Raw genomic sequence first — 19,300 nt, 5'->3', positions numbered from 1 at the left:
CAGAAAATTTGACTTTCTATGAAACTTTTCACTTTTCTAAAAAAGAAAATTCAACACAACCAACAGACTACTTTGATTAGCCATTTTACACTGCTTTGAAGAGAACATTAATGCTGTACTCAAAACTTGCATCCATGGGCGGCGAAAATCAGAAGTCCATTATCGAAGACAATTAAAGATATTTCCAACAACTTAAAGCACGATCCTTATTTTTCGTTCACCATGATTCATCGCGGTATGCATGAAACCTTTAAAGAACTTTGTACTGTAGACTTTAAAACTGTTGAATTGCCAGAATATCTGCACAAGAATGAACTTTTGAACAATACAGTTCTGTTTATATTTGGTGATCATGGCATGAGATTTGGAAAAACTTCGAAAAACTTTTATAGGTCAGCTAGACGAGCGTTTATCACTGATGATATGTTTATGTTCCAAATTGGTTCAGAATGAAATTTACAGAACAACACATCAATCTAGTACAAAATTCTATCAAACTTACGATACACATACAACGTTGCATCACATTTTGAATTTGCACGGTAAACCACAGCAATTTGGAAGTGGTTTATCTTTATTCATTGAGATACCTACTCAAAGGTCATGTGAGGATGCTGGAATACAAGATAATTGGTGTACATGTAACTATCATTTGTACACCAAAAACAGTGATGCAGTAAATGGCAAATTTTCATTTAACACTTGAATCTTCTCTTGCAGACTCATCAGAATGTTTGCTCTCGCCTGTCTCTACATAGTATTGTTTCGTAAAAAAAATAATTGCTCTCTCGCAAGGAAAACACTGACGAACACGTTTTACTAATAAGAGTTGAACCAAGTGAAGAATTATTTGAAGCATATATTAATCACGAGAAAAAAAAAGATAAATTTTCAATTATTGTTGATATCCACCGAGTCAACAAATATGGAAACCAAGCACATTGTGTGAAAAAAGCACGTCTTAAAAATATGTTTCTGTAAATAATATTCTGAATGTATGGGAAAAATATATAACCTTTGCATCATGATAATGTTATAATATTTTCTCAATTACATTTTTGTGCCGACTTTGTGCAAACACTTAATAGCTTGACATAATTATAAGTATTCAGTTTCGTACTGCGTAAAATAAAACAATTTGAAAATTGTTGGCATTTACAAATACATTTACATGAATAAAATAACGTTGTGAAGTGGCTCAAATTAAACGTCAAAAAGAATAATGAATTTGTGAACGATAGCCACGTTTAAAAAGTAAAAAAAAAAAATAAATACAAATAAAACGTAAAAACAAATTAATAAATGTGAGGCAAAATTTTCGTCAGGGGCAAAAAGTATTGAAGATAAAACTGTCAATCCCTACCTCAGAGACGAGGTGTCATTTACATGGTATCCTTTATTTAGTTTTCAACAAATAAATCGGCTTTTCACTCCATATTATCTCTGTTTCAATGACACTTTATATTATCATTCAAAATAACTATACAGTAAGTAAGTTTTAAGTATCAGTCCATCTAAATTTCAGACACTACCTAAGGTTGCACTATACAGATGGGATTGAGATGCACTGTTTCGTAAAAAACTGATCTGGTCTAATTTTGTAAAACTTTAAGTTATCTGGAAAGATTCAGGTCCTCACCTTGCTTGTTTTAGTGTCTCAATTAAGCTTTATTTTCACAAACAGACATATATTTATTTGCAATGACCTATCTATATAGTGGAACCTTATGGCAGGTTTCATGCACCCTACATTTAGAACATAATATAATTTTTACCATAGAAACCAATGCTTTTTAAGTTTGTTATATTAAAATGTGTAAGAAACTATAATTTGGTTTAATATGCAGCTTTAATCAGTGTGAGGAAGTCCTTAGCAACCAAATAGGCTGATTGACCATGCAAGATGCGACATCATGAAAGTTTCCATAGTGTGTACTGATATTTTAGCTGCACATGTAGTGTCAAATTAATAAAAAAAAAACAATTTATTTTCACTTGATACATAAGTTAGTCAACTGAACAACCATTTAATGCACAATACAGAAATATTCAGCTGCAAAGAAATCCAGAATCAGTCCTTTAGTATACAGCCTTATGCTTCTGACCAAATGCAGGATTTTTTCATAATTTTAGTAATAAATGCCGTATTTTAGGTACAAAAACTTGTTCTTAGGCTACAATTCAATACGAATAATACTTTTAAGTGATCAACTGATGCAACTTTTTTTGTTTGGAGTGTTTTTTTAAATTAAAAAGACGGCCACTTTCATGAAATATATGCATACAGCTAAGTGCTAAATGCACTGAATCTGATGTAGGTGGGCAAGTATTTAGAATCAATATCTATTCTAAAAATTCATTAAATTTGGTATTAACAATGTGTGGTACTTCAATGGATTTTGAACAGAAGGATTAAGAAATGCTATTTTCAGAAATCTGAGTCACTGGCCAAAGTGAACCATATCTGTTTTAGGGCCATTTTTTACAGAATAATCAAATTCAATAAAAAAGATTAATACATAAGATTCAATATGATTTTTTATAAATTTTCCCTATCATGAAATCTATGGCAAAAAAGAGCAATCGAATACTTCAAAACATGTTTCACTAAAATGTCCTCAAACGATGTCCATTTTTTATTTTCACAATATTTGACCAATAATAAGCTATTTTAGGTCTTCTTTTGCACTAGGATTAATATCGTTATGAGAGTATGTTTTCAGCAGAAGACAATAAGATACTTGGGTTTTTGCCATTAATCTGAGAAACAGGCTTATATAATCCTGTAAAATTGATACATTAAAATTATTTTATGTAAAACATCAAGCGGCATAAACTTCACAAATGGTGAAAACTAGCTTCTTTCATACAATCTTCATGAGCTCATTATGGAACACCACGTTACCACGATAATATTTTTACTTACTCATTTGACACTATTTTGAACATTAAATAACATTTTCATAAAAATTGGTGTCTTTAAGGGGCCATTTTGATGCTTACAGAGAACTGGTTTTAAAATTAACCTTAAAAGCCAAATTTTAAATTGATTTTGTTATAATTTTATAACAAATCCATTTAATTAGGAATTTCTTATACAACATTCAAGGAATGCCAACTAAATTTTCTACCTTTTTTATATTTATTGTTTGAAATGTTGGGAAAGGTTGAATTAACATTGTCATGACTACTCTAAACATACTAATTTTTGCGGTGTACTAATTTGAACCGAAAATCGCGAAAAGTAGTACCCGCGAAATTTATTATATACACTTTATAACGTTAACCATTTCTTGAAACTTCGAAAAACTTAAGACATGTGAATGTGTTCATCTGACAGAATTCGCGAAAATTAGAAACCGCGAAAATAAATGCGTTTAGAGTACTTTGCCCTTCTTTTCTGATTAGTTTTTCAAGAAACAGTTATATTTTCTGCTTAATAATAATTTTCATGCCACTTTATCACTCTGTTACGATTTCTCACTGATTTTGCAGTTTTTCGATGAAGCCGTTTCTTATTGATAGTACATGTGCTTAAGTCATCAGTCATGATCATAAAATTATGCTAAGTTCAAACTTTCTACCACTTTCGTCCTGATAAGAACTTTCGAAGCTTATTTATAGCTGTCAATCATTAAATATTGTAGCCATACTTGTCCAATTTGTTCAGATTTCGATCCTTATGGTCGTATCAATCTGCGGTCTGCGAATCATTTTTCTGGTGCTAGATGTAAGTAGCTTAATAGTTTGCATATTTTGCACTTTAAAATCCTTACGAAGAAAATAAAATTGTACTTTTTTACTTTTGTAAAAATGCTAATATTTTCTCCGAAGCATTGTTTCATTCTTAGCAGCGCAATAACCCCTAAATTATTCATGTCCTGTGCAATTCAATGAAACTAATTTATTTTCAAAAATAAAAATGCGTATCAATGCACATTTCATAAACAGATAAAGAGACATAAAAATATGATATGACTGTATAAAACGAAAACCGTTTCCACCTTACCTTACTCAATACAATTTAACACACCTTAGAAGAGAAACGACATGCGAGTAATATTTGTAATTTGGTTAAGTGTTAGTTGCATTTTGGATAAAGAATTAAGTGTCCGATATGCATTTGAGGTTCCTAGCTGGTCGTTTTGTGGTTAAAGAACATTGAAACCGTAAAACCTTTGTTAGGGACTGAACGTAGCTCACGGTATTGGTGAACGTCAACCGTCAATACTCACTTCGCAAGAAAATGACGTTCATTCAAAGCTTATTTTCTTACTCGTGGATCTTCAATTTAGCTGTTGTTAGCGAGTGTTTCTGTTTTTTATTGTGAATACAAATATATTGAGGTGGTGGTACAGATTTCCGACCAAGTATTGTTTTTCATTCTGCTACAAAAACAGCAATACTTAAATTTTATTTCTATGTAAATAATGCAATTTTAGGCTGCGCCTATTATGGACGGAGCTCATTCTTTGTTTACGATGCACCGCCATGTTGCTATGGCCACTTGAAGACTTTCTCCTTACCACTACCATTCAACATAGCGACAAATTTCGTCACTTCCGTCAGAATATTTTTAGGCTAGCCATTCATAGTTCTGGTGTTACAATTTACATATTTATGACGCTGACGCTCCGTCTATATTATACTGTGTTTGAACGTGATATCAGCGTTGTTACAAGTTCGCTTTATTTTATTATGTTTTTGGTGAAAGTTCTAAATTATTAGCGGTGGATAAAGATAAAAAAACAAATGTATTTTTATTATTTGATATGACGGTTTTCAAACATATAATTACGATTTTTCTATTGATAAACGTTTAAATTGCAATCGACAGAAAATTAAAAACCGTTCTTCTGTAATGATTATTACGCTTGGCTTTTCAAAGTGTTGCTGTCAAAACAAAGTTTCCCGCCGAAAAGATACTGTCTTTAAATATATTCAGTATACCTTTTATCCTATAAAAATGTTACGATCAGACATCGCAATTGCTGGCTTTGAAATTGATTTACCTTTCATCACTCAGGACATGTTTCAAATATTATTAGACAGCCATTTTACACCTCTGTTGGTTTACAGGCGAAAATGTCAAAGAGCATACACTGTCTACCGAGTGTCATTAAGTTTCAATCAAGACTGTCGGACAAAAAAAACGTTGGCCATGACGTTTATGAATGCAAATATGGAATTTTTATGTTAGAAATTGTAGTATTTTGAAATAAATTTAAATTGTACACTATGCACAAGTTTAAAAGGTTCTTTGTTGCACATTTTCACCGCCCATATAAAAAAATTATGAAGCAGCTCAGAGCGATGATATAATAAATCGTAACACATTCCGAAATTGGAATGGTACTAATAACGTTAACGTGTCTTCATATTGGATTTATCCTTGCACTTTTCGAGCCTGTGTTATAATTATATTTTATTGATAAAGGTAGGTTTAAAAAATCTGTCATTTCAATAAAATATATCAGTTTATAAACAGCTTAACAAATTAGATTTATCCATCGTCTAGTCATTTGGAAAAGCTGTTTCACTAAATTACCCATGATCCTAGAAACCCATAAAGCCATAATAAAATATCAATGATATTCATTTTTATTATTGACATATTGAAGATTCCCCCAAAACATGTTTTTACACCATAAATAAATAATCAATTGACAAAACAAAACTTTACACGAAAAATCTGTCGTTTACATTTATCTTGAATAGATATAAAATTTTGCTTACGCATTAAAAGATGGAAATAAATATACTTCTTTACATATTCCACTAACGCTATCGGTTATTGACGGATTTCTCCTTCCTTTTCGGTAAGTTTTTTTCTTTATAATTTTGATTTTAAAAAAATTAAGTATCAATCCACATTAGCCTTTGACTTTATTGTTTAGTTGTAATTATTCAAATAAATAGTTACCTCAAAATTCATAACCTCAATATTCATCAGTACAATGAGAACTATAGTAATATAATATAATACAGTTACTTTCACCCCGGATGTGTCATTTTTGTGAACAACTCGGCGGGTGTTTCTTGGAAAGCAGCTGGTTCACGCTCTCAGTTTTTAGTAGAACCCGGGTTGCTAATTTAGTTTTGTTTCTATGATCGTGTTATTTTGTTAGCTTTAAGTTGTGTCTATTTTTATTGTCTAGTTGTTATCCATGGGTTATGTTGTGATAGGCCAGTGCTTAGACATTATTAATTAAATTGTTATTTTTGAGAAAGAAAGGAATGTGTTAATGACTTTAAGAATTAGTATTGTTCATGTTAATTATACATTGAATTATATGTACTTACGGGTATAAAACAACAACAAAAAAAGAGGAATTAAAAAGAACATATTATAAAAAAGAAGTAATTATACAATATCAAAAATACCTAAGGCTCTACAATGAAAGTGTCAGCAAACGCACATGTATACAAAAATATCTCGATGAAAAACAAGTAATAAACAAGTCAAAACAAATGTATTGATACCTGGAGGACAATAAATACCTGTACACAAATAATAAAATGGGTCAGTACATCATACGCAAGCCGGGTAAACATTCTATGTGTCCAAAAATATGTGGCAGAGTCTGGAAAGGATTAATAATTCCAAGACGTGTACATTGACTGCTAGGTTTATTACAATAGTAAAAGTGAGGATCTCAGAATATACAACATGTTCAAATATATACTATTCAATTATATAAGACATATATGTGAATATGGACATAAACATTCTATGTGTCCAGTTTACCCGCCTTGTGTATGATGGTTAAAAAAATTGTCCATAACAAAGCTTGTTGTCTTTAAAGATAGAGGTAAAGGTTGAGAAAAAGTGCTTCGTAAAGGGGGGGGGGGCTGGCTTTTTGTTGAGTTAGAAAAAATTTCAGTAATAGCCGGAGTTAAAAAAAATCTTTCTTCAAAACTTTACATTGTTAAGTAAATTGGCTCAGTGACTGAGAAATATAAACATCATCTGCAGCAGATGCTTGTACAAAAAGAATATAAGTAGTCAAGGCCGTACATTAATGACCTTCTCTATGGGGTTTTCTATAGTAAAATGTGCACTCGAGCGGAACATCTGAGAGGAGCCATTTTCAACATAACGCACACCTGGATGTCCAATATGATGACTAGTGTTCTATTATTGATTTCCTGTTATTCATTTATCGTTGTCTGGTTATCTGCGTTATCGGTCTCTATTGGGTTAACCGTTGACTTTTTATGTTTAATTATCACATACACTCAAATTTGATTTGACCTGTGTTATGAGACTGAATCGGGTGAAGTTTTAATAAAAGCTTTCATGTTTCATTTGAGTTTAATGATAACGGTTAAAATAGTTGTCACTAGTTTTGTGCTACCTTTTTGGTAAGGATGGGTTACTTGAGTTGTCTTTCTTTAGTATAGTTTAATTACACAACAATAATTTATTTTCCTTCTCTATTTTATTTACAATTCATTAGATCTTAGATCCATATGATTCCATTGCATCTTATTAAACTTTTGTAGCTTGATTAATTAAGTTTGTTGTTTCTTACGCGAGGATATCTACACGCTGCTCCGGTCTAGTTTCCACTTGTATTTAATATATTGACGTTGTGTCGTAATACATCTGCACGATCTATATTCTGGAATCCTCTGTATACAGTTCTATTTATAGGCGTCACATCTGGTCGGCTTTATACTTTTCTCCGGCTGGTGTTCCCCGAAGCCTTTTTGATATTTCACCCCTCATTTATTTCTCCAGTCCTTGGTTTACAGTTGGCACATTCTTTCGTCATCTACATGGAACTACCTTGTACATTTTTATTGCTCCGGGTCCATCTCTTTCGCGGGTTTTTCAAGAAGTGATCCATCCACCTCAATTTACAATTATCTGCATCCAAGAACACATCCTCATTTTCAGCCGGGAAAATGTTGCTTCTCAGTCTCAATATGTCAGGAATCTCCTGCTTAATATCGATCAATAAATATGCATGGGGTCTGACGGTGGCATACACGTACGATTTCATAACGTAGTTTGTCTTTTTTGGCGATATGTCTCCAGGTTTTTTTTTAAAGAGGGCCAAATGATGGACGTTCAGACTGATGGTCCTGTGATACTTGTTCTTTAACTGATTTTGATACATCAGCTGCTGCTGCTGCTGCTATTTATTTTGGGTTTATTCCTTCAGATTTTAGCTGCTGCTCGTATATTAGTGGATATTCCTCCCTTCTGCTGCTGTTACTTATATTTTTTTTAGTATTCTTGTTGCTAGTCTTGCTGCATGTCGTATCGCGGGTTATTTATCATATATAAAGATTTTATAGTTTCTAGGTAAGCTCGGGTTCTTTAATCGATTATATACGATGACTGAGATTTAGTTTTTTTTTCTGCATTTTTATTTTATGTTGTCTTCTCCTCAGTAACTTGACGGCTGGTATTTCAAATAGGGTATTATCGATCCGGAAGATATGAATACGTGTTATTTTCAGTCATAGCTTGGTTTTTACCGTCCCTTTATGGTGTATTCATTTGCACCATGAAAACTGATTTATTCAACGGGTCATAGTTTTACTTTCGTCGTTTGTCTACCCCGGACTTGACTTTTCATGAGCAACTCGGCACTACCGGTGCACCTGATCCATGCTCCCAGTTTTTAGTGGAGTCCGAGTTGCTCATTTGCTTTTGTTACTTTGTATGTATGATTTTAGTTACTTTGTGTTCTTTGTTGGGTATGTCTGTTTTCCATGTCTGGTTTTTGTCCCTTTGCTTTATCACATCATCATACCCCAAACTTCCATATTTAAATTGTCATATACCCAAGCAGTTTGTTTATCCACCATATCCACTAGTATGATCGACAGCTTAATTGAAAAGACGATATTATAACACATGGCATAATGTGAATAGGACCTTCGGCTTTTAAATACTACCACCAGATGTTACGTTTATTACTGTTTACCAGCGATGGTTATCGTTGATCTCCAATTATGTGTATCGATTTCATTTTATGCATACTTGATATCCCTGAAACCATCCGAGTAAACCCGTGGCTTCCAAAGCGGTGCTGACTGCAAATACGGTTGATTAACAAATTCACGAAAATTAACACTTGAAGTAAAATAATGAATCCTAAGGGAAAGTGGTAACTGTTTTCATGTAAACCTTTGGAACTATTGGAAGTTTAACATTTGCCTCTTAACTGATAGATGATGTAGGCCAATAATTCATACGTTTCTAGAAAAGCAGAGGACGCTTACCCTACCGGTGCACCTGGTCCATGTTCCCATTTTTTAGTGGAGTCTGAGTTGCTCGTTTGCATTTGTTACTTTGTATGTATGATTTTAGTTACTTTAATGATATGTTCTTTGTTGTGTGTGTCTGTTTTCCAGGTCTAGTCTTTGTCCCTGCATTACTGTCTTTTGATTACCGCAATAACCTTGGTTCCCTTGATTACTCTTTCATATTTAATCGAATATAACAATATTGTTAATTCACCTCAGATCTATTTTCATCTTGTTGATCAACCGTATTTGCTATCAGCACCGCTTTGGAAGCCCGGGTGTAAAAATACATAAAAAAAATTAATTTCAACCAAAGCATTTTTCGTTTGAATCTAATTTTCGCAGTACCTATATTGACGGGGCGCCGAATGGGACTCTTGTGGTTTTGTACTCAAAATCCAATTGAGGACAGACAAAAGTGAATAATGTACAACATAAATGAGTTCAGATTAACAGAAGTTATAAGGTACTGCAAATTTAAATTTTATCATACAAAGTAATCTGTCAGTGGACAAAAGTTACATTTGTCATGGCAAATTCATTTTTGTATCACAGACTTTACTTTTGTTACCTAATTTGAATATTGGGTAACAAAAGTCAGTTTTGCACGCAAATAAGTTTCGTTTGGATTCTGTGAAATAATTTGCATACAAAACTGAAAAATATGACAAATTTTTGTGTCACAAAAGTCAATTTTGTCTAACTAATTAGTTTCCAGAATTCTTTGGATATGAAATGAATTCTCTCGTCACAATTTTGTAAGAAGGTTTCTCATTGGATATAGTAACCGCGGGTCTCGCAGATGCAGGTGTCCGATCACTTCGAACAAGGACATATTGTATCATATGGGTGATGAGCTATTTTACAAAAGTGAGTAATACCTAATAAAGTATTACTTACTTTTGCAGAATAGCGCATCAACCATATGATATTCCCTTGCTCGAAGCAATCGGAAACCTGCAAGACCCGCGGCTACTATATCCCAATGATAGGCCTAGGTCTTACAAAATCGTAATGAGAGAGAATTCATTTGCATATTCAGAGGATTTTGTAAACTAATTTGCATACGAACTTGACTTTTGTGACACAAAATTACAAAATTGAAGTGATCATAAAACAATTCTGTATAACACAGTTTTTGCACGACAAAAATGATTTTATCTTTTTCTGGCAACCAATGGAAAAATGTTAAAAGCGGGTAAAAATGAATTTTGATATAAAGACAGTCTTTTGAAATAATTAACTTAAAACTTTGCATTTGTATTTCACCTTCTGTTGCTTGCATGCATAATCTGTTGACTCTTTAACTTGTTTAAGGTACATTACTACGGACAAGGGTTAGCCACTAGGTGAGTTACGATTTTTAACACAATCTGTTGCACAACGAAGTTGGTTTTAACTAACATGAACGCTACTTTGTTTTTCAAATCTTCGTCAGTGGTAGCGTGTTTTTTTTCCTGCCTTTTCCGGAAGAACCACTCAAAATCACGGTATCTGAACGCCAGCCATGTTTCTGTCTTCCTGATACTCTGCCGTGACGTTCACTTTATTCTGACACGGGCCTTCGAGCCTATCCCTTGGCATTCAAAGGAAACAAAACCCGATAGGCCCAATAGTCTCCATGGCACAAAGGAGGTTGAAACGTTTATGAAGAATTCTTTGTGTAAGTCTTTTCCAATGTTATATTAAGTTCCTTCATACCTATCATTTAATAATTTTATCACATTAAATTTCTATTTCTATTTCACTTGACAATCCTTCACAGATTAATTTCAAGTACAAGTCGAAATCAGTTTTTGACAATTTTGTTTTGTTCGTGTATTTTTGGGTCATAAAAGTTACAACATAAACTACATGTATTTCAACTTGAACGCAACATATACATGTATATTTATTACAGTTCTAAACTAAAATATTGGAGTAAAACCCCGGGCCGTGGTTCACAAATTAACAACGAAATACTGAACATTTATTTTTATAATGGATCCAAGACGAAATTCACGAAGTAGAAGTGAATCATGCGAACTGGCATGCTCCATGCAGCGGCAGACTCTCGCTCCGCCTCTTACTGACCGCTTCAGAGGGAATTTCGAACGCCGGACCTGATTCGGAGATTAGTGGAGAGAAGGCAGTTGAACTTCTTATAACTGTCATACAGCATATTTCTTGGATTTTAATTTAATTTAAGGGTGCACTTCATAGTAATATTTAGGCGCACTGTTTCGTACACGAAGACACTAGAAAGTGCGGGAAAATTTGTTTATCCGGTGCTATCGCAAGTAACATAAGTTCCTAGGAATAGCGATATCAAGGTCGCATTACTTACACTTTTGGTCCATGCCATTGTAGAAATATCGAGTTTGAATGTACAAAACCTTGTGTTGATTTAATCAGAAGTATTTGAGGGTGATACCTGTGTTTTTTCTAAGATTCACCTGTTGTTAAGTGATTTCAGAGCAGTAAATAGTTATATTTTCGATCTTTTCTGAAAAAAAAAATAATGGAAACGAGGCATCTCAAATCTGGGTTAAGCCTTTTTGTGTTATAAACTAGTCGGGCTGCATGTTTGATAGCTGCTCAAGCAGTGTTAGAGGTTATCTGGCAAGCTATTTTGTTACTTGGTGCCATTCTAACCTCTAGCATCTGAAATGTTGAAAGACACCGCAAATGTGAATACGCTAGACATGTGTTTTTGTTTTAATATTTTAATTTTAACCCATCGGAAATCAAGCGATGTAAATCCTATTTTTTTATTAAATACCTTGAAAAAGATTGTAATGAAGACAATTATCTAAGTGATCAGGCATTTGAATTAGCGCACTAATTTTACGGATTACAGTATATTTTTTACAGAACGAACTTAAAGTTGGTAAAGGCAATTAGTTGGGTAATTTAATATTTTCGTTTCGCAAATTTAATCCGTTATTTTATTAACCATTCAATATGCTGAAAACTAAATGTGAAGTCCATTTTAACTGCTTTTACAAAGGATTTCCAGGATTGCTGGATTTTCTCTTCAGGTACGTCATTTGTTTTCTTCACTTTAGTCGCCTTCTTTCGCGTTGGGATAAAGAAATTGTATAAAATGTTTTATAACCTTGGTTCCCTTGATTTCTCTTTAAATGGTAAATACATTGTATTATAATTCTGTCGATATCAAAGAACGTCGAAACGAGTGGTTTGCAGCGTGACGCTCGGAAGTAAGAGGTGGAGGAACCGATTTCCAACATTTACATTATAGGAGTAAGTGGGAGCAAGCCCTTGTGCGTCAAGTACCATATACTAGTAGGCAAGATTTGATGTACTGCAATACAAAAAATGACTATGATCACGATAATAGCATTTGCTTGTATTCAGGGGTAAATTGTCATCCAAATCAAAGCAATTTACTTAGGCTACCCACTTATTTTCTCAAGAAATGACCGTAAAATAACAAACACCGGCGTTAGAAAAACCGTGAAACGTTTAAGGGGTTAGACACGGTGAATTTGTAAATTTAACCAGTTACGTGTTGGATTTAAGGCTACATACCACAAATTCAACCAATGAGTTTTTAAAACGCAAAAATAGTTCTACACAAGTTTCAGTGCATTTGTGTTATATTGCTGTGGTATAAGTGCATATTAAATCTGCACAAGTGACCTTGTGTTTGGCAGGGAATTATATTTTCTTTATTTCTACATAAAATGGTCACTGCAACTTACTGAATTAAATATCTTTATGAGTTGTGCATGAAGACTCCTCTTGTGAAATGTAGGGGAATTCCCATTCTATTATCAGCTCATTGTCTACTATGAGTATGAGCCAGTGTCGTACTGCAAGGTAGTAAACCGCACATATTTTCAGGGTTATTAGTGTACACATGCAGCTTTTAGGTGATGCATAGTCTTCTGCAGGTTAAACTTAAGGAAGAAGCTCCATAACACATTGAACTTAGTGAAATTAGCATTGGAGCTTATGAGATATGACATAAGCGGTTTGTAGCCTTAAGGGAACAAAAGAAACGGAACTCTTTTAGATGAAAGGTTTAAAAAAGGAAACAAGTCAGTTATTTACACGATTGTTAAGGTCTGATAAAAGTTAATTTTAGATTAAATTTTTGTTTGTATTCGTTTGTATTCAGCAATTTACATAAATCTCATGTAAGCATCAATTTAACTGATTTTATTGTTTTATATGAAAGCTTTTTTTTAAATTTAATTTACTACAAACTTGTCATTGATTTTAAGAGTTATGTCTCTTACTCTAGGTCTACCTCCTTAACATCTCTATAATAATATGAAAATGACATCTAAAACAAAAGATTGTAAACAATATGGTACGCCGTATGAGAGGTCCCGTTATTTCGGGCTACATTTTTTGCCCAAGTAAGATAAATACGAAAAAAAACTAAAAAAATCATGATAAAAATTCCACGTCATTTAAAGCTATTTTAAAGGTGAAGCACGTGGGAATAAATTTATAATTAAGTTGCAAAATTTGCCTATATTGAGGGTACAAAAATGTCGAATAAACCTATCGAACACACCGCTTCTTTGTTAAATAACACCACGTGATGATGAGTTTAGAGAGAAACATTTCTACTTTGAATACTGAGTATTGTATTTTAAAGGATAAGGATATAATATAATGCCTGATAAAATTTAAACTTATTTTAAACGTTCGGTTTTGTTTTATGATATTTAATGATATATGAATAAATTTGTCTTGACCTTCATATAATTTGCTTTACTGGGATCAGTGCGAATTCTCAGTGCCCAAAATGGTACCCCTGTACTCTCGTTTTTTCATCAATTTTTTGCTGCCGCCTTCAATAGAGGACTCCGTCGTGTTTGAAGTAGCAGAACTGACAGAACAGCTGGCATTTGAGCGTTTATGACACTTTTAGATCTGTCTTATAGTCGGGTCTTCTGATAGTTCCCCTGAGAGGTTAGAAGTGATCTTATCTGTAAGTAGCATATTCTTCTCATGAATGACAATTGTTATCAGCTTAATTTTGATAATTTTCTATTTTTCATGGGCTGAATCCGATGTTAACGGCATTAAATATGTCAGATCAACGTTCAGCAACAAGGCTATATGTTTCGACTTATCATTGGGTACTCTTGGTAGTTTTGGTAACTTATGTCTGTGTAGTTTCCTTTATGAGAAGTAACTTACGAATGCATAGCTTTCAATCGGTGTGGAGTACTCAACTCAACGGGAACTTCATAAATACTACCTTGATTATGGCACAAACAAAGAGAGACATGGAGAAAAAGATTAATAATGATACAAGAAAAGGCATGTTATTTTATACCTTTTTTATGATTTCATAGAAAAATAAATATGTATGACATTAATATTGAACATTTGAATTGGTGAGTTCATAGTGAATGATATTACAAACGAAACAGCAATTGAATTAGTAAACTCAAGGGGATACAGTTGGTTTGCGTATAATTGAATGAGCATTACATGAAGCACTTCCTTGAACTGAACAATTGAGGGAAATGTATACTTCCTATTATTTCACAGGTGTTGGAATCTATGTCTACTAGAAAGTTTAAATCTACGATAATGGCAATCAAGGGCTAGCAAACAGTGTCATCTGAAGCTAACTATTTCACTCGCTATAAATTATAATATTTACCAACGTTGGATTACACGTTTCATCTCCCTCCGAAGGTGTTTTTTACAACATCAAACTTTATTTGAATTATTCAATAGAATAAAGTGTACGTAACAGTTTCGTTCTTAAATCATACAAATAATCATACAAATAATGATAAAATCATGTATGAATCACATGATTCGTTTCTTTTTTTACCTCTGATGTTGCATGTGGTATTTTGCTTATCATGTATTGGTTTTGTTTTAAAACTTGTCGCCCTGACTACAGTTGTCATGAATGACTTTAAAAAAAAACACATTTTTTTTTTATAAAATAGCCTGTAAATGTAAAGAGTGTGGAAAAAAACATAATTAATAGTTTTGACGGACTGGTTCCGATCGAGGGCTTAAATGTTCTGTTTACAGGCTTTCCTGTTGTTATTTTGTGAACACTCACACAAAAATACAAAAAAAAAAAAAATACTCGCAAAAGTCATTTTTTTATATCCAATTTGCAGGCTCTCAACGAAATGCAGTTGTAATTGTTACCCAGGGACGAAGTGGATCAACCTTTCTAGGAAATATCATCAAACTAGATAAAAATGTATTCTATGTGTATGAGCCTTTGTATTATTTGAATTTTGATTATCAACTACTAACACATGCTAATGGAATAAAAAGGTGAGAACTTCATTAGAAAAGAGAGCGCTATATTAACCTGTTTCAACCAAAATTAAATACTTAACAATTTTATTTTAATATTCTTATTTTTTTTTCACTTGGAGATTTCATATTGATTTATATGTTTTAGTTTTTTATTCATTATATTTTAAAGCTAACCTGAACCGAGCAAAATACGAAAGAGTAATCAAGGGAATCAAGATTCTAGTGGAAATCAAAAGAACGCAGGTGCTTAAGTGATGTTGCCACCGATGAAAGGAGAATTGACAATACGGAATGAGAAGTCATGGCTTTGTCGTATAGTTTGGTCAATGATATTCATTTTCCGTCGATCTCTAAGTGTACGTCAGGATATGAGGTTGACTTCACAGTGTCTGTAGTATCCTTTATATCATCGGAAACATACGTGCACTTCATATTGAAAAGTGTATGCAAAATATGAGTAAGAAATTATGTTACAAAAATACGTTTTGTAACAGTTTGCTCTGCAACTATTAGTCATTTTGGACGAAAGGGTATCAGTACTGAGCATTTGCTCACACATTTCTTGTTTAAGAAACATTTACACTACATACTTTTCTTTAAGATACGAAACAACCACAAGCATATCAGTCTGTATATATTCACTGTATCTATTAAAAAAATTTATGCCACCGAAATAAACATGAAGTTTCGGTAAATTGTCACGAATCATGTCAAAGAAAACGGGTTTTTATCTCAACAAGTCATGAAACATTTTCATAATAAGTCTTGGAAATTGTTCCAACGATCGAGATATTAAAAGATTCTAATACCTATACGAGTGCAAGACAGGGATATCTCAGTCACCCGAGAGTAAGATTTAATCGTTCTTTAGCGCGGCTCCGTCGAGTCAGAGAATTATTATATCTGGCACAAGCGTATCCGAGTTATCTCAATTTTACATGATAAAAGCTGGTGTTACAATTCTTTTCTCACTTCAAGTTTTTTTTTCGATTTTATGTTTGAATTGGATCGACCTACATTTAATTTAAGCTGATAGTGACCTATCAATGTGGCCAGTGATACGTCATGACAAAGTATAAAATATAAAGCACTGGATATCAACTAAATACAAGAACTTATCAAACACCGTTTATTCTAGATAAAAGTTTTATTTAAAAAAAAATAGATAAACACATAAAGTTCTTAATTCTTTACTCAATTATGCCATTTTTTACACGAAAATGCACGTGTTCTGTCCCAAACCGTAGGTGATATAAGGAAATCTCGCACAGCTGAAATTTGTATTTTCCTGTCTCTTTAGTGAGAAAATATATATTGCAGATAGGTCAGGATTGAATTTATAGAGATTAAACAAGTGTAAATTCGGACCATTCACTCACAATCCTGACAAATGTTTTGTGATTGAATGGTCCGGTCTTACACATCGATAAATTTTGGATTACAGTGTTAAAATTCATTATGATATAATATAATCCCACGGAGTGTATTCTATTCTAGTAGCGCACCTAATGGAAAGAGCGAGCTATTTAAGGTTCAACTAAAGTCAATATCTAGGACAATCCGTAATGAACTGTTTTCATTCATAGTTCTAATAATGCATTAAATTTAACACTGGAACAATGCTAAATGCATCGTTATACGTATTTAACACACAAGCAAAATTCAAACTTAGAAAAAAGTTTTATAACATTATAACATTAAAAACAAAATTGTAAACAACATAATTTAGAATAAATCTACAGCTGTCAAAAAACAAATTCGAAGTCTGAAATTCGTATAGACCTGTTTCTAAAACTATTCTGAAATGCAAGCTAGCATTATTTTTTATTGACAAAAAAAATGGCATTTATTTAAATTTAGATTAATTGAGATATTTTATGCCATTATCCAGCTAAATACCAACACCAATAAACATAAACTATTAAAGTGTTCATTCAAAGCTGACATTTTGTCACAAGTTATTGCTAGCTTGCACTGCATTAGATATTTAGGCTACATCATATTTGCATTTCAGGACAAAACTTTGTTCTGGTAAATCTGTAGATTTATTTCAAAATCTGTTTTAGCAAAATATGACTGTAGCAATATGTTCTGTGAAGGAAGGAAGCATGCATCTACGTAGAATACTATATAAAGTAGCATTAAGCAAAGCTTTTACGAACATAATAATTGCATTCTTAAAATCTAAATTCTAAAATTATTTTGACAATTCATATCCTAGATTTTGACTTTACTAGAACCTTAAACCAACTACCATTGAAAGGAACCTATTGCTTCAACTGTAAAGAAAATGTTATTGCAGGAACTTCTCCATTATCTTTTTACGTTTTATTTTACAGACCATTTGTAAACTATATTGAAGAGGCAGATCGAACATTTATCAACTTACTAACATGCAATATTACTGGACTTCCTTTCGAGTTTTTTGTGTCTTGGGCTAATCAGACGAATAATCAAGGGGATCAGCTTCTGTCGTTTTATCGGAAATTTCAAGGTGTTTCAGATTTAAAAGATGCCAAGAAAACTTCTGTTGTGTTTGAATCTAATATGCTTGAACTTGAAAACCATTGTAAGGAGGCTAGTGCTGTAGTAATAAAAACAATTCGATTTCCACTCTTTGAACTGAGGCCGATGATGTCAATTATTGAGAATCTGAAAATCATACTCCTAATACGGGATCCTCGTCCTGTTATCACTTCACAATATGCGCTCTTTTTTAATGGAAACGTACCTATCACTAAACTGGCATATAGTGTATGTTCGAAAATGTTAAATGACATTTCTACAATTAAAATATTAGCATGTCATTATACGTCCAAGGTCAAACTCCAGTTATATGAACTCTTTGTCAGTAATATTTATAAGGAGACACAAATGATATACAAGTTTCTGAACTTGACCTACTCAAAGGAAGTAATAAAAGGCGTCAAACACATGACGTCAGTAAACGGTAACAGTCCGTATAGTACTTACAGAAAAGACTCAAAAGATTTAGTTTCTTTATGGCGAAAGAAAATAACATTCAAAATGGTGAAAGAAATCGATTCTATGTGTAAAAATGTGTATTCATTAGTAGGCTACTGTACGGTAGACAATGAATCTAGCCTGATGAACACAACTCTGCCACTATATGGTGAAATATGCCATTCTTATAACACTAGCCAAATTGTATGTCCAATGGGAGTTCTTCTACCTTAAAGATTTTGTCCAACGGGAATTATTCTACCTAAAAGATTTTGTCCAATGGATATTCTCCTACCTTAAAGATTTGGTATCAAAGAAGACCGTTGAATGTGTTTCGAATCATCAGAACATCATTACAATGCTCATAAGAAAATAACTCCCTGTTTTTGCAACATTTTCCTTTGTGTGTAATGTGATCGGACAAAAAAAAATAAAAAGAATCTATGAAAGTTCATTTGAATTTCAATAAAAAAAAAGGAGCAATCCAAAAATAAATTGATGAAAAAAAAAAGAAAATCGGAAACTAGATACAAAGTAAATCAACAAACAATACTAAACAGAATGAAACAGAGTCAATTTACAAAACAAAATGAATAAAAAAAATGAATGATTTAGAAATAAATATGAATGAAAATAAAATGCTGTTTGAAATAATGGCTATAATCGATCGCAGGGTACATGCACATACAACATTCAACAAGTGTTTTCCTCAAAGGTGCATCCTTTTTGTTTTCGTTGTATGCTTTAGTAATTCCGAAAAGTGAAACGTTTTCATAAAGTACAAAGACTCTACTTAATAAAGCACATTATTTTT

At 32.7% G+C, this 19,300-nt stretch overlaps 1 protein-coding gene across 2 annotated transcripts; it reads left to right on the top strand.

The window, feature by feature from the left end:
* The first annotated feature begins 5,715 nt into the window (after window positions 1-5,715).
* LOC148603795 (carbohydrate sulfotransferase 1-like) lies at window positions 5,716-19,046 on the top strand. 2 transcript variants are annotated; one of them, XM_088553236.1, is made up of 4 exons: window positions 5,716-5,819; window positions 10,582-14,547; window positions 15,375-15,537; window positions 17,862-19,046. In XM_088553236.1, the coding sequence occupies exons 2-4, from the start codon at window positions 14,295-14,297 to the stop codon at window positions 18,718-18,720; spliced, it is 1,275 nt and encodes a 424-aa protein (XP_088409362.1). In that variant the 5' UTR covers window positions 5,716-5,819; window positions 10,582-14,294; the 3' UTR covers window positions 18,721-19,046. The 2 variants fall into 2 exon arrangements, with proteins under 2 accessions (XP_088409362.1, XP_088409361.1); XM_088553235.1 differs by lacking the exon at window positions 5,716-5,819 and having other exon boundaries at window positions 10,446-14,547.
* Window positions 19,047-19,300: the final 254 nt, after the last annotated feature.

The sequence above is a fragment of the Perna viridis genome, chromosome 11, assembly GCF_037379345.1.
Source record: "Perna viridis isolate PV_CMFRI_1.1 ecotype Kerala chromosome 11, ASM3737934v1, whole genome shotgun sequence".
Lineage (NCBI taxonomy): Eukaryota > Metazoa > Mollusca > Bivalvia > Mytilida > Mytilidae > Perna > Perna viridis.
The sequence above is the reverse complement of the archived record's forward strand: the minus strand, read 5'-3'. Positions and strand labels throughout refer to the sequence as shown.